The sequence below is a fragment of the Somniosus microcephalus genome, chromosome 4 (assembly GCF_052327205.1).
Source record: "Somniosus microcephalus isolate GS21.2 chromosome 4, FLI_Smic_1.0, whole genome shotgun sequence".
In the NCBI taxonomy this organism is placed as follows: Eukaryota; Metazoa; Chordata; class Chondrichthyes; order Squaliformes; family Somniosidae; genus Somniosus; species Somniosus microcephalus.
Genome location: NC_140990.1, coordinates 171,739,461 through 171,755,556, shown reverse-complemented (window position 1 = coordinate 171,755,556; position 16,096 = coordinate 171,739,461). Strand labels below are relative to the sequence as shown.

The window sequence follows — 16,096 nt, the reverse complement described above, 5'->3', positions numbered from 1 at the left end:
ATCTTGGCCTCAACTCCACTTCTCTGCCCGTTCCCCATAACCCTTGACTCCCTTACCATTCAAAAATCTGTCTATCTCCACCTTAAATATATTCAATGATCCAGCCTCCACAGCTCTCTGGGGAAGAGAATTCCAAAGATTCACGACCCTCTGAGAGAAGAAATTTCTCCTCATTTCCAATTTAAATGGGTGCCACCTTATTCTGAAATTATGCCCCCTAGTTCTAGATTCCCCCATGAGGGGAAACGTCCTCTCTACATCTGCCCTGTCAAGCCCCTTCAGAATCTTATATGTTTCAATAAGATCCCCTCTCAATCTTCTAAACTCCAATGAGTATAGGCCCAACCTGCTCAACCTTTCTTCATCTCCGGAATCAACCTAGTGAACCTTCTCTGAACTGCCTCCAATGCAAGTATATCCTTCCTTAAATAAGGAGACCAAAACTGTACGCAGTACTCCAGGTGTGGTCTCACCAACACCCTGTACAGTTGTAACAGAACTTCCCTACTTTTTAGTCCATTCCCTTTGCAATAAAGGCCAACACTCCATTTGCCTTCCTAATTACTTGCTGTACCTGCATGCTAACTTTTTGTGATTCATGTACAAGGACCCCCAGATCCCTCTGTACCTCAGCATTTTGTAATCTCTCCCCATTTAAATAATAATTTGCTTTTTTATTTTTCCTACCAAAGTGGATAACCTCGCATTTTCCCACATTAAACTCCATCTGCCAGATTTTTGCCCACTCACTTAGCCTATCTATATCTCTTTGTGGATTCTTTGCGTCCTCCACACAATTTGCTTTCCCACCTATCTTTGTATCATCAGCAAATTTGGCTACAGTACATTCAGTCCCTTCATCCAAGTCATTAGTATAGATTGTAAATAGTTGAGGCCCCAGCACTGATCCCTGCGGCACCCCACTAGTTACAGTTTGCCAACCTGAAAATGACCCATTTATCCCGACTCTCTGTTTTCTGTTAGTTATCCAATCCTCTATCCATGCTAATATGTTACCTCCAACCCCGTGAGCTCTTATCTTGTGCAGTAACCTTTTATGTGGCACCTTATCGAATGCCTTCTGGAAATCCAAATACACATCTACTGGTTCCCCTTTATCCACCCTGCTTGTTACACCCTCAAAGAACTCCAGCAAATTTGTCAAACATGATATCCCTTTCATAAAACCACGCTGACTCTGCTTGACTATATTATGATTTTCTAAATGTCCTGCTACCACTTCCTTAATGATGGACTCGAGCATTTTCCCAATGACAGATGTTAGGCTAACTGGTCAATAGTTGCCTGCTTTCTGTCTCCCTCCTTTCTTAAATAGGGGCGTTACATTTGCGGTTTTCCAGTCCGCTGGGACCTCTCCAGAATCCAGGGAATTTTGGTAGATTACAACTAATGAATCCATTATCTCTGCAGCCACCTCTTTTAAGACTCTAGGATGCAGGCCATCGGGTCCAGGAGATTTGTCCCCCTTTAGTCCCATTAGATTACCTAGTACTTTCTCTCTAGTGATAGTGATTGTTTTACTTAAATAGGTAAAAATTAAATACTCAGTAGCCTGACCTGCTGAGTAGTTCCAGCATTTTCTGTTACTATTTTAGGTAAAAGTTATGGTTGTGATTTCTGACCAATAGACAAATAAATCCCGGTAGCTGGTGCCACATCCAAAAAAGCAGCTTTCAAGTTCCTCAGCACTCAACACAACGCACACAACCAGAAGTGCACGTGAACATAGTGAGACCTATATAGCTTGTGGAATTAAATAAATAACTGAGATCAGCACAAGTGCCAAAGGTTTGTGTTCTCCTGAGAAATTCTGGCGTCCACAACTATAAATCAACTCGCGTGGAGTGTGGGAGAGACTCAAGTGACTCCATTACCCCTTTCACAAGTAGTGCATTTTCCCAGAGATTGACGGCTCTACTTCATCGCTAACATGGGAGGGGTAATTTTAACCACCACCAGGACGGGCGGGAGAGGTTTGGGGGATGGAGTTAAATCGGTAACTGCAGTGGTGGGGGGGGGGCTGAAGATCACAGGAGGGTGGTCTGAAAATCATGGGGGGGGGTCTGAAGACCATGGGGGGGGATCTGAAGATCATGGGGAGTCTGAAGATCATGGGGAGTCTGAAGATCAAGGGGGAGTCTGAAGATCATGGGGGGGATCTGAAGACCATGGGGGGTCTGAAGATCATGGGAGGGTCTGAAGATCAAGGGGGAGTCTGAAGATCATGGGGAGTCTGAAGATCATGGGGAGTCTGAAGACCATGGGGGGTCTGAAGACCATGGGGGGTCTGAAGATCATGGGGGGTCTGAAGATCATGGGGGGGTCTGAAGATCATGGGGGGTCTGAAGATCATGGGGGGGTCTGAAGATCAAGGGGGGTCTGAAGACCATGGGGGGTCTGAAGATCAAGGGGGGTCTGAAGACCATGGGGGGTCTGAAGATCATGGGGAGTCTGAAGATCATGGGGGGGTCTGAAGATCATGGGGGGGTCTGAAGATCAAGGGGGGTCTGAAGATCATGGGGGGTCTGAAGATCATGGGGAGTCTGAAGATCATGGGGGGGTCTGAAGATCATGGAGGGGTCTGAAGATCAAGGGGGGTCTGAAGACCATGGGGGGTCTGAAGATCATGGGGGGGTCTGAAGATCATGGAGGGGTCTGAAGATCATGGGGGGGTCTGAAGATCAAGGGGGGTGGTCTGAAGATCATGGGGGGTCTGAAGATCGAGGGGGGGTCTGAAGATCGAGGGGGGGTCTGAAGATCGAGGGGGGTCTGAAGATCGAGGGGGGTCTGAAGATCGAGGGGGGTCTGAAGATCGAGGGGGGTCTGAAGATCGAGGGGGGGTCTGAAGATCGAGGGGGGCCTGAAGATCGAGGGGGGTCTGAAGATCGAGGGGGGTCTGAAGATCGAGGGGGGGTCTGAAGATCATGGGGGGGTCTGAAGATCACGGGGGGGTCAGAAGATCAAGGGGGGGTCAGAAGATCAAGGGGGGGTCTGAAGATCAAGGGGGGGTCTGAAGATCAAGGGGGGGTCTGAAGATCAAGGGGGGTCTGAAGATCATGGGGGGGTCTGAAGATAATGGGGGGTCTGAAGATCATGGGGGGGTCTGTAGATCACGGGGGTCTGTAGATCACAGGGGGGTTTCTGTAGATCGCGGGGGGATTTCTGTAGATCGCGGGGGGGTCTGTAGATCACAGGGGGGTCTGTAGATCACAGGTGGGTCTGTAGATCACAGGGGTGTTTCTGTAGATCGCGGGGGGTCTGTAGATCACGGGGGTTTCTGTAGATCACAGGGGGGTCTGTAGATCACAGGGGGGTTTCTGTAGATCGTGTGGGTCTGTAGATCGCGGTGGGGTCTGTAGGTCACGGGGGGGTTTCTGTAGATCACAGGGGGTCTGTAGATCACGGGGGGTCTGTAGATCACAGGGGGGTCTGTAGATCACAGGGAGGTTTCTGTAGATCGTGGGGGTCTGTAGATCGCGGTGGGGTCTGTAGATCACGGGGGATCTGTAGATCACAGGGGGTCTGTAGATCACGGGGGGTCTGTAGATCACGGGGGTCTGTAGATCGCGGGGGGGATTTCTGTAGATAACGGGGGGATCTGTAGATCGCGGGGGGGGTTCTGTAAATCGCGGGGGATCTGTAGATCACTGGGGGGTTTCTGTAGATCACGGGGGGGGGTTCTGTCGATCGTGGGGGATCTGTAGATCACTGGGGGGTTTCTGTAGATCGCGGGGGGTCTGTAGATCATGGGGGGGTCTGTAGATCACGGGGGGTCTGTAGATCGCGGGGGGGGTTTCTGTAGATCACGGGGGGATTTCTGTAGATCGCGGGGGGGTTTCTGTAGATCGCGGGGGATCTGTAGATCACTGGGGGGATTCTGTAGATCGCGGGGGGGTTTCTGTAGATCGCGGGGGATCTGTAGATCACTGGGGGGTTTCTGTAGATCGCAGGGGGGTTTCTGTAGATTGCGGGGGATCTGTAGATCACTGGGGGGTTTCTGTAGATCGCGGGGGGGTCTGTAGATCACGGGGTTTTCTGTAGATCACGGGGGGTTTCTGTAGATCACGGGAGGGTTTCTGTATTTACGGGGGGTCTGTAGATCACGGGGGGTCTGTAGATCATGGGGAGAGGTTTCTGTAGATCGCAGGGGGGTTTCTGTAGATCACGGGGGGGTCTGTAGATCACGGGGGGGTCTGTAGATCACGGGGGGGTTCTGTAGATCACGGGTGGTCTGCAGATCATGGGGAGGTTTCTGTAGATCACGGGGGCTCTGTAGATCATGGGGGGGGGTTCTGTAGATCACGGGGGGGTTTCTGTAGATCATGGAGAGGTTTCTGTAGATCACGGGGGGGTCTGTAGATCATGGGGGGGTTTCTGTAGATCGCGGGGGGGTCTGTAGATCATGGAGAGGTTTCTGTAGATCACGGGGGGGTCTGTAGATCATGGGGGGGTTTCTGTAGATCGCGGGGGGGTCTGTAGATCATGGAGGGATTTCTGTAGATCACGGGGGGGTCTGTAGATCACGGGGGGTTTTCTGTAGATCACGGGAGGTCTGTATGTCATGGGGGGGGGTTTCTATAGATCGCAGGGGGCTTTCTGTAGATCACGGGGGTTCTGTAGATCACAGGGGGGGGGGGGTCTGCACACCGCAGGGGAGTTTGTAAATCACAGGGGGTCTATAGATCATGGGGGTGTCTGAAGATTATGGGGGGGTCTGTAGAGCACGGGGGTGTCTGAAGATCGTGGCAGGTTTGCTTGGGGGACGGGGGAAGCACTCCTGCTCCTCCTGGCCCACAAGCATTGCTGGAAAAGCATTTACCTGCGATCTTCAGACCTCCCTCCCCACAATCTCTCCTTCCCTCCTCACTGCCTTGGACCCCAACCCACCACCAATGCGCCTACTTCTGGTTTAACCGCTGCGGTTTTGGTGTTGGCCGAGTAACCTGCTCTGGAGAGGTGGGTCTGTAACTATAATATTTAAATGAGGCTCTGTGCCTCAGAGTTTGGCAGCTATCTGAATTTAACGGCTGAGGGCTGGGTTTCCCAGGGCTCAGGAGACCCGGCAACTGAAGGGAGGCGGGAGCTGATGGAGCCAGCAGGGAAGTGCTTTTCCAGCACTGCTTGTGGGGCAGGCAGAGCAGGAGTGCTTTCCCCGCCACCCCCCCCCCCCCCCCCCACAAGCCAATCTTCTTCAACAATCTTGAGAACCCCCCCATCGTGATCTACAGACCTCTCGTGAACTTCAGAAAACCCCTGTGATCTACAGACATCCCCCCGTGATCTTGATGCCCCCATGATCTTCAAACCCCTCCAGCCTCCCTCCCTGCAGTCTCTCTCCCTCCCTCCTCGCTACCACACTGCATGCGCCCCCCCCCCCCCCCAACCATGCCCGATCCTCACAGATTGCTGGAGACCATTCCCAAGGTTCTCCCGGCTGCAGCCTTCCACCGCAGGCTTTCCCACCCGCCCACTGACCAGCCTGTCAATCTGGCCACCTGCCGGGCCGGAAATGGAGTAAAGAAATGTTAATTAGGTCCTGCCGTTAAATTCGGCAAAACTCCCACATTCTCAGCATTACTGGGTTCCCCCTCCCCCCACACAATCTCACGCTCCTGCTCCCCTCCCACGTCCCTCTAAATATCAGGGCCAGGGTCTATTAGGGACACCTAGATGTCTGTCAGATGCCTTTACAAATGTTGGGTTGCTTCAAAAAAGATGAGTGCCTGTGGAACTGTACCTAGCATGACTCACTGTTCTCGGTGATAGAGAGCAGGAATGAACTGAAAGTTAGGGGACAGGGTGGGCGAGTTAGTTCATTAAAAAAAATACAAAATGGGGTGTGATGTCTTGCAAGTTTTTCCTGCAAGGTGGCACATCCCCATTAAAAGCAAGAGTTGGTGTGAATATTTGTCTCTCTCGGCTTATCCTCATCGGTTATCAGAACAGAGCGGCCCTCAGTGGGTGTGAAGAGACAGTCTGTGCTTTGACTCGTTCCTTTCTCCTTCGAGGCTTTTTATTTTCCTCTGTACTAACTCCATCTCTCGCCACTTTCCCATCTTGTTGCTGACTAGATGAGGCCCTCCCCAGCTCAAGATTACTCAGGTTCAGCATCTCTTTCCTCCATACTTGCCTTTCCTGTCCCTGTTTCCATGGTGACAGCAGGAGGCACTGAACTTTGCCACGGTTTCTCTCTCTCTCTCACATTCCGTGAGTATTACTTCTCAAATTCTATTTCACACCTTTCTGTCTGCCCTCTTGCACCCTTTATTCTCCTGATCATTGTTTTTTTTCTCTCTTTCTCTCTTTCAAATGACTAAGAAGTATTTTATTGACTTATTTGCAATGCATAAGCATGGACCCTGTTTGTTTTAATCAGACCTGTATGCAAGACTTCCTGTAATAATTGTTTGATCATTTGTTGTATATTTAAGATCAAACCTTAAAGATTGCTGCAAAAGAATTTGCAAACATAGAAGGCATTGCACATGCAATAGCTATTAAGAAAATTATGGGTTGGCTGAACGGATGCACTTAAATTTTGACAAATAAATTCCACCTGAGACCAGGACCTCTTTTAAAGAGGTAGCCTTACCATTAAGGGCTCCTCGTGATTACGTTCCCTTTTAAAAGGTGTCTCCTTGGAGAGTCTGGTTCTTTACTGGGGCTCCTGATGGGGAGACTCTCCACTTAAAGGTTTGACCTTAAGATATTTTCCAAACAGCATTGAGGTGAGCCACAAAACCCGGCAGAGTGCGTTAGTTTCATTCTTTCCATTTTATTTAGGAATTAGTCATAAAACCATGAGAAGCTAATTGACGGGGAATAGAATGGTTAGTAGGCTGTTCTTTTGTGCTTTGAGATGTGCTTGGAAGTTTCCTCCCTCTGCTAATTGTAAGGGTGCTGTTTTAATGATCTTGGGCAGATTCAATCCAGTTCCTAGAGGGCAAGGTGCCCACAAGACAAAACCAACTCGAATTGGCACTCTCACTCAAAAGAAGCCATAAAGATGGCAGGTGTAAAAATTATGCCCTAGGGGGTGCTTTTCTGAGGTTGGGCTAAGATGCAATGTTGGAGTAGAGGGAGCTTTACTCTGCAGTTGGCTGCATTCTGCCTGACCTGGGAGTGCTTCATATAGACACTGGGTTCACAGAGTGGAAGAAGTGTTCTAATTACCCAGTGCTAACATTACGTAGAATTCCATAGCAAGTACAGCTCAGAAACAGGCCATTTGGCCTAACTGGTCCATGCCGGTGTTTATGCTCCACACGAGCCTCTTCCCACACTACTTCATCTCACCCTATCAACATATCCTTCTATTCCTTTCTCCCTCATGTGTTTATCTAGCTTCCCTTTAAATGCATCTATGCTAATTGCCTCAACTACTCCTTGTAGTTGTATGGTCATTCTAATCTGCCTTGATCCTCTCAGTAGGTAGAAGCTCTTCTTGTGGGTTATCGATAGCATTGCTCGCAATCTACGCCTCACTTGTCCAGCAGTGCTGTGGGGGATGGGATAGAATCTTTAAGAGGGGAGGGGGGAGAAAGAAATGAATGAATGAATGAATGAATGAATGAATATGTTTCCTGATCAGAAATTAATTTCCCACTGTGCAGAAATCAATTCCAGCATCGAAGGCTTCAACTGCAGTTTTGGGAACTTGCGAGAGAATGAGCTCTGTGGATGGTCACATGACCCTTCAGCCACATCCAAGTGGATGGTCCACTCTGGGCACTCCAAGTCCGAAGATGTAGGACTGAACCAGGACCACAACGCAGGTAAGTCAATGTAAAATGGCATCAAATGGAGGTGAGAGTAATCATCACCTGGAGTTCCATTCTTTCCCCGAACCGGGCGCGTTTCACTAGTTTCTATTTGTTGTTTAGTTTTATGTTCATGGCTCATGTTGGAGGTCAACTGGTGCCTGTTACCCTCTGACTCACTTAGGTTGACGTTCTTGAAGTACGAGTGATGGTCAGCTATTTCAGCTATGCAAGGTGGGGCATCACAGCTGAACTCCATCCTGTTCTTGTCTGACCTTCAATCATGTACACCTTACACCAGTATCACTGGAAAGAGATCAGAAACAGGAGGTCTGGCTGAATTTTTCCCTCCCAAATCCAGAGGCACTGAGGCCAATTTTAGGGCTCCTACCATGACTCAGCCACAGACTTAGGGATTGAATCTGGGACTAAGAGCTGATTTCAAATTCCTCCATGACCTCACCCCTCCCTATCTCTCCCTGCTCCAGCCCTACAACCCTCCGAGATCTTTGCATTCCTCCAATTCTGGCCTCTTGCGCATCCCTGGTTTTAATCGCTCCACCACTGGCGGCCGTGCCTTCAGCTGCCTGGGCACTAAGCTCTGGAATTTCCTCCCTAAACCCCTCCGCCTCTCTACCTCAATCTCCCCCTTTTAAGATGCTCCTTAAATCTACCTCTTTGACCAAGCTATTGGTCATTGTCGTAATATCTGTGATGGGCCTTCAATAACCACAAAACTAGAAGTTATAGACTTAAACAAGTTGGCTTTTAATCACTAAGATCAGAGCTAACATCGCAACTGGTTCACAGGAATGAGTCATACAGATCCTGGGATCTTTATGTAAGAGAAGTCAGGGGCGGAGCCAAGAGCCAAGACCTGGTACCTCCCAGGTTAGTCGGGAAAGAGGAAGTGAAACTATACACAGTGGGGGAGGGTAATATACATGAGTGCAAAACGAATACAGGATCAAGACAAACAGATTTCATTACATTCACCCCTTCTATAGATTTAGTCCATCGGGGTGATGTTTCTTAAAAGTTGGTATAAGTGAGTCTGTCAGGAGGTTTTGCAGTTCTCGGTGATCGGCGCAAAGCCGGTTGGGGTGCCTCTAGGGGAGTGGATTCTGGTTCCTCCGTTGTCCGGGCCTCCGCAGTGTCTTCCAGGTTATCTGCAGTGTCCTCCAGGTTAAAGTTGGGTATTGATACCTCTGGGCGTCCTGTCTCTTTGTAGTGTAGGTCTTCATCGGGTAGTCTCCCATCGTTCTCTCCGCTCCCCGAGGGAGCGAGGTCTTTTATGGAAACAGTGTCCTCTCGCCCGTCAGAGTATTCGATATAGGCGTACTGAGGGTTTGCATGGAGAAGCTGTACCTTTTCCACAAGGTGGTCCGTTTTATGGCCTCTCACGTGCTTCCGCAATAGTACTGTCCCCGGAGACGTCAGCCACGCGGGTAGAGATATGCCCGAGGTGGATTTCCGGGGGAAAACGAACATCTTTTCGTGAGGGGTGGCGTTAGTGGCAGTACATAACAGAGACCTTATGGAGTGGAGCACGTCTGGGAGGACTTCCTGCCAGCGGGAGGTCAGAAGGCCTTTTGACTTTAAGGCTAACGTGACAGCCTTCCAAACAGTTGCATTCTCCCTTTCCACTTGCCCATTACTCCGGGGGTTGTAGCTAGTGGTTCTGCTAGTGGCTATCCCCTTCGAGAGCAAGAACTGGCGCAGCTCGTCACTCATGAACCCGCGATAGGGCGTCTGGGGGTTCATTAAGGGCTCCCGGCCTGTACATAATATCATAGTCGAACGTGGATAGTTCGATCCTCCACCTGAGTATTTTGTCATTCTTGATCGGCATGCCAAACATGCAGAATAGATTACAGAGACACTTGATGACCGTGGCACTGGTCATGTCTGGGCAGGGAGTGGCGAAGGGGAAGCGGGAATATTCATCAATGATATTGAGGAAGTATACGTTACGGTCGGCAGAGGGAAGGGGTCCCTTGAAGTCCAGACTTAGGCGCTCGAATGGCCGTGTGGCTTTGATAAGGTGTGCACGGTCAGGCCTGTAGAAACGAGGCTTGCATTCCGCACAGATGCGGCAGGCTCTGGTCATTGCCCTGACCTCCTCGATGGAGTGGGGCAGATTGCGGGACTTTATAAAATGGTATAGTCGGGTGACCCCTGGGTGACAGAGGTTGTTGTGGAGACCCTGTAATTTGTCCGTATGAATGCTGGCACACATTCCCCGCGATAGGGCGTCTGGGGGTTCATTAAGGGCTCCCGGCCTGTACATAATATCATAGTCGAACGTGGATAGTTCGATCCTCCACCTGAGTATTTTGTCATTCTTGATTTTCCCCCTTTGTTATTAAACATGAAAGCCACCGACCGCTGGTCGGTGAGCAGGGTGAAACGTTTGCCGGCTAGGTAGTGTTTCCAGTGCCGCACTGCCTCCACTATAGCCTGTGCCTCCTTCTCGACAGAAGAGTGCCTGATTTCAGGTCCCTGAAGGGTTCGGGAGAAGAAGGCCACAGGTCTCCCAGCCTGATTGAGGGTCGCAGCTAAGGCAATGTCTGACGCATCGCTTTCAACTTGAAAGGGAATGCATTCGTCCACTGCACACACTGCAGCCCTTTCAATGTCCTGTTTAATACTGGTGAAAGCCTCCCGAGCTTCAGCTGATAGTGGGAAGGACGTCGATTTAATGAGGGGTCGGGCCTTATCAGAGTAATTGGGCACCCATTGGGCATAATACGAAAAAAATCCCAGGCACCTTTTTAAAGCTTTGGGATTGTGTGGCAGGGGCAGTTCCTTTAGGGGGCGTAATCGGTCAGGGTCCGGTCCAATTACCCCATCTTCCACCACACAGCCGAGGATACAGAGACGGGTTGTGTTGAAGACACATTTGTCTTCGTTGTAGGTTAGATTCAGCTTTAGGGCAGTTTTTAAAAATCTCGCAAGATTTAGATCGTGGTCTTGCTGGTTGTGCCCGCAGATAGTGACATTGTCCAGATAGGGGTAGGTAGCTTGTAGTTTATTCTCGTCAACCATGCGGTCCATCTCATGTTGGAAGACCGAGACCCCATTTGTTACCCCGAAGGGCACTCTGAGAAAATGGTAGAGGCGCCCGTTCGCCTCGAAGGCGGTCCTCCGTTCTAATGGGGAGCTGGTGATACGCGGGTTTGAGGTCGATAGTCGAGAAGACTCGGTATTGCGCAATCTGGTTGACCATTTCTGATATGCGGGGTAAAGGGTAGGCGTCCAGTTGGGTATAAATATTAACAGTCTGGCTGTAGTCAATTACCATCCGTTTCTTTTCGCTATTTTTAACTATGACTACTTGGGCACGCCACGGGCTGGTACTGCATTCAATAATGCCTTCCCACAGGAGTCTGTCCACTTCCGCCTTGATAAAGTGCCTGTCTTCCAGACTGTACCGTCTACTTTTGGTCACTATGGGCCTACAGTTCGGAGCGAGATTAGCGAATAAAGAGGGCGGGCTGATTTTTAAGGTTGATAGGCCACAGACTGTGAGTGGCGGCTGGGACCCGCCATATGCTAGCGTGACACTTTCGTGGTGGCACTGGAAGTCCAGGCCCAAGATTACATTAACACAGAGTTCTGGCATCACGAGGAGTTTAAAATCCTTGTAGTCCGTGCCTTTTACAGTCAGTGTTACCACACAGTAGCCCAAAATGTCCGAAGTGTGGGGCTTAGCAGCCATAGCAATTCTGCTCCGTGTAGGGGTTACCGTTAATGAGTGCCGCCGTACCAGGCTAGGGTGGATAAAACTCTCGGTACTCCCACAGTCAATTAAACATTTCGTTAAATTCCCGTTTACCTGTATGTCCATCATGGATTTTGTCAACGGGTGTGGCCTGGATTGATCCACCGTGATCGAAGCCACTGTTGGGCCCTGGGCGGCCGTTGAGTCGGGAAAAGATGGCGGATCCCAAGATGGCGGCCCGCACAGCACGCACGAGGCGGTGACGGAGTTGGAAATCGGATTCCCCCTGCATACTTTGCTAAAATGCCCCTTTTTTCTTACATTTGAAGCATGTAGCGTCCTTCGCTGGGCATCGTTGTCTGGGGTGCGTGGCCTGGCCGCAGAAGTAACATTTCGGGCCTCGAGACATTGCCGCTGTAGTAGGACTCCTGGGTGAACTTCTGTGTGGGGACTCCGGTGGCGTAGAGCTGGTCTGAGACCTGGATGGGGAAGATGGCTGATTCCAAGATGGCAGCCCCCTCGGCGCGCACGAGGCGGTGAGGGCCGCATGGCCGGAAGAATAAGAGTCAGAGTTTCTCTGGGCCACGTCCAGCGATCGCGCAGTGGCCACTGCCTTTTTTAAGTCCAGGATCTCCTTCTCCAGCAGTCTCTGCCGGATATAATTCGATTTGAGGCCCGTGATGAAGGAATCGCGGGACCAATTCGTCACGTACGCATTGGCCGTCACGGCCTTGCAGTTACAGTCCCGGACCAGGTCCTTTAGGCCCTGTAAGAAATCGTCCATTGATTCCTCTGGTCGCTGCCTGCGTGTAGCCAGCAGATGTCTGGCGTACACTTCGTTTACCGGCCTCTGGTATTGGGCCTTCAGGATAGTGATGGCCTCTGTGTAAGAGGTGGCGTCCCGGATGAACGAATAAATCCGATGACTTACGCGAGTCGTCAGTAGACTCAGTTTATCTACCTCGCTAGCGGATGAGGCCCCCCGCGAAGAGTTCGAAGCATTTGAGCCAGTGTCCAAATTGATTTGATGCTTCAGCAGAATGTGGATCCAAGTCCAGACGCTCTGGTTTTAGGAGTCGATCCATCCTAGTATTCTTTAGTGATTAAAATTGATGGGCCTTCAATAACCACAAAACTAGAAGTTATAGACTTAAACAAGTTGGCTTTTAATCACTAAGATCAGAGCTAACATCTCAACACGCCGACTGGTTCACAGGAATGAGTCATACAGATCCTGGGATCTTTATGTAAGGGAAGTCAGGGGCGGAGCCAAGAGCCAAGACCTGGAACCTCCCAGGTTAGTCGGGAAAGAGGAAGTGAAACTATACACAGTGGGGGAGGGTAATATACATGAGTGCAAAACGAATACAGGATCAAGACAAACAGATTTCATTACAATCTGCTTATGTGGCTCGGTGTAACGCTCCTATGAAGCAACTTGGGGCATTTTACTATGTTAAAGGCACTATACAAATGCAAGTTGTTGTTGAATCTGGGACCTTTAGTAAGTTTTATTTTTTTTAATTTGAATGTTTAAGAAAATGGCAATATTCCACACAGCAAGTTCCCTGTCTCAAGAGCTTGCCATCAGTGGAAAGCTAGCAAACAAAGGCCAGGTACCTCTGTGGAGGGAGCGAGAATAGCAATGGCAAATCCGAGGTCCAGTGACTCCTGGTGCTGTTGTTACACATCTGTTCACAGCTCGCAGATATCACAGTACTGACACTGAGTGTAGGAGCGGCCCCTCGCGCTCTCAGGGAGCAAGAGAGGAAGAACCTAAATACAGAATCTATTTTATATACACAAAGAACATTAGCGAATATCACTTGAAAGAGGATGTACAAATAGGGTTGCCAACCCTCCAGGATTGCCCTGGAGTCTCCAGGAATTGAAGACTAATCTCCAGGACACTGCTGCCAGCAAAAACCGGGAGAAAAATCATAGAGTCATAAAAATTGTGTCTTTTTAAAAGTTTTCTTTGAACTCTTCTTTACTAGTTATAAAAGTATTGGATACGGGGAAAAAAGGCTGTTTGAATGACAGTTAAGAATCATCCAATCAGGTATTAAAGAGTCTATTCGCTTTCCGATTGGGGTGGGAAGGTGGTGCACCGCGAGGTTGGTCGTCTTGGGCGACCAATGGTGGGAGTGTGGGGGCGGGGCGATTGGAGGCTAGAGGTCATGTGACAACACCTCCAGGAATATGTCCAACCGTATTTGTCAACCCTATGAACAAATGGTTAATCTCATTGGCTTGTTTTTGTTTTGCGATGGATTGACATAAAATATCTTTCTGCTTCACGAAGTTTAAGGGGGCGGAGAGAGTAATGAGCCAAGTAACTTTGATTGAACTAGTTATAAGAGAGTGTCTCCCTCTCATGAACCCTTCATATCTCTCCTTTTTCAGATAAATGGAATTACTTGCACATGGAAGCTACTAAGATGGTTGAAGGACAGCATGCCAGGCTGCTTAGTCCCATGGTGCCGCCCATTAACAGCCACCGTTGCATGGTGTTTTGGTACCAGATGCGCGGTGCCAACGTTGGCACCCTATGGGTGTTGTTGAGGAAGAGAACAGCCGACGTGATGCTGTGGTCACTCAGGGGAGATCAGGGGGACAAGTGGAAAGAGGGAAAGATCATCCTACCAGGATATAACACTGATTATCAGGTAATGTGCCACCTACATTGCAGCTACGGAACAATACCAATTACTTTCTGCTTTGATGGTGAAAGTTCCTCTTTTTCTGACACTCCATTTTCCTGTTGACCTCTGTTCCTAGGTCATCATTGAAGGCATCGTAGGAAGTGGTGCTAGTGGAGATCTCGCGATTGATGACATCGCCATAGCGTCACATGTGTCACTTGACCAATGCATCCGTAAGTACCACAGTCGCTCTGTCAGCAGGGAATTGTTTCTGTGGAATGTTTCCCACTAACTTTAGGCCGATCTCGACGTGTGAAGTCGGACGGAAAAAGAAAGGGGAACCAGAAAAAATGTTGTAAGATTAGTAGTGAAGGATGTAAGCTAACTCATCGAGAAAGTCCTCTACTCATTTATGCATGAACGAGGACAAGCACATGCTTCTTCATGCTCCCTGTCCGTGGCTCATCAGAACCTCTCTTCTGAAGTTATTCCCAGGACGTCTGCATCATATGATAGGACGTCCAGCCATATCATGCACCATCTTTTGCTCTTCTTTTCATCTCCATAATGCGATTAAGGACATGTGTAACCTGCTCTAAACAGGGAAGCCTGCCCCATTGCAACCTGTGGTGATGGTGACGTACCTTATGCTCAGTATTGGCATAGAATTAGGATAGAATGGTGTCTGGGGAGAGGAAGACATAGAAATGTTGCATAGTTGGAGCACAAACTGATGTAGTCGGCCAGAATGAAGGTTCATTTAGGTGCACGCAGACCAGAGAATGGATTGCAGGATCGTAGAACAGGAAGTTCATGTAGAAGAAAGAATGACCTCAGGATGTCCCAAAGGGCTTTACAGCCAATTAAGTACTTTTGAAGTGTAGTCACTGTTGTAATGTAGGAAATGCGGCAGCCAATTTGTGCACAGCAAGCTCCCACGAACAACAATGAGATAATGACCAGACAATCTGTTTTTTAGAGATCAAATCAAATCAACTTTTATTGTCATTGTTAGTGCACAAGTGCAGTACAACGAAATGTAGGCTTGCGGCTCCCGAGAGTGTACAATTTGGATTAGGACTCTTAAACATTTCAACATACATTTGTACATATATATTAGCATAAATATGACCATAATAAAGTGCATCGGCAGATGTGCAGGCTTTAGTGTTTATTTGTGGAGTTCAGTAGGATGACAGCCCTGGGAAAGAAGCTGTTCCTAAATCTGGTCGTACGGGTGCGAATGCATCTGTAGCGTCTTCCAGATGGTAGGAGGGCGAACAGACTGTGGCTGGGGTGGGTAGGGTCTTTGATGATGGACCGTGCCCTCCGTAGGCAGCGTTTCTGATATATATGTTCTATGGTCGGTAGCCGGGTGCCGGTAATGCGTTGGGCAGTTTTGACTACCCGCTGCAGGGCTTTCCGGTCATGGGAGCTACAGCTGCCGTACCATACCGTGATACAGTTTGTCAGGATGCTCTCTATAGTGCAGCGGTAGAAGTTAGAGAGGATCGGGGGTGACAGATTACATCCCTTCAGCCTCCTCAAGAAATATAGGCGCTGCTGGGCCTTCTTCACCAGAGAGGAGGTGTTGAGGGACCAGGAGAGGTCTTCCGTGATGTGGACTCCGAGGAACTTGTTGGTTAAGGGATAAATATTGGCCAGGACACCAGGGAGAACTCCCCTGTGCTTCTCCGAAATAGTGCCATGGGATCTTTTACGTCCACCTGAGAGGGCAGACGGGGCCTTGGTTTAGCATCTCAACCTAAAGACAGCACCTCCGACAGTGCAGCACTCCCTCAATAGTGCAATGAGAGTGTTGGCCTAGATTTTGTGCTCAGATCTTTCTGCTTTTGCAGTAATTGTAAAGGCACCAGTGGGATGTCCGTTTAAATGAAGGTGGCTCCTTAAAACCTACCTCTTTGACCAAGCTTTTGGTCACCTGT

At 49.3% G+C, this 16,096-nt stretch overlaps 1 protein-coding gene across 2 annotated transcripts in view; it reads left to right on the top strand.

Moving 5' to 3' along the window:
• The window catches only part of LOC147119990 (neuropilin-2-like), a 111,321-nt gene that overhangs the window by 74,415 nt on the left and 20,810 nt on the right, over positions 1-16,096 (top strand). For both annotated transcript variants that reach the window (XM_085985461.1, XM_085985462.1), the window contains exons 12-14: positions 7,635-7,796; positions 13,912-14,174; positions 14,287-14,383. In XM_085985461.1, coding sequence (XP_085841587.1) covers positions 7,635-7,796; positions 13,912-14,174; positions 14,287-14,383 — 522 coding nt within the window. The remainder of the gene's footprint in view (positions 1-7,634; positions 7,797-13,911; positions 14,175-14,286; positions 14,384-16,096) is intronic.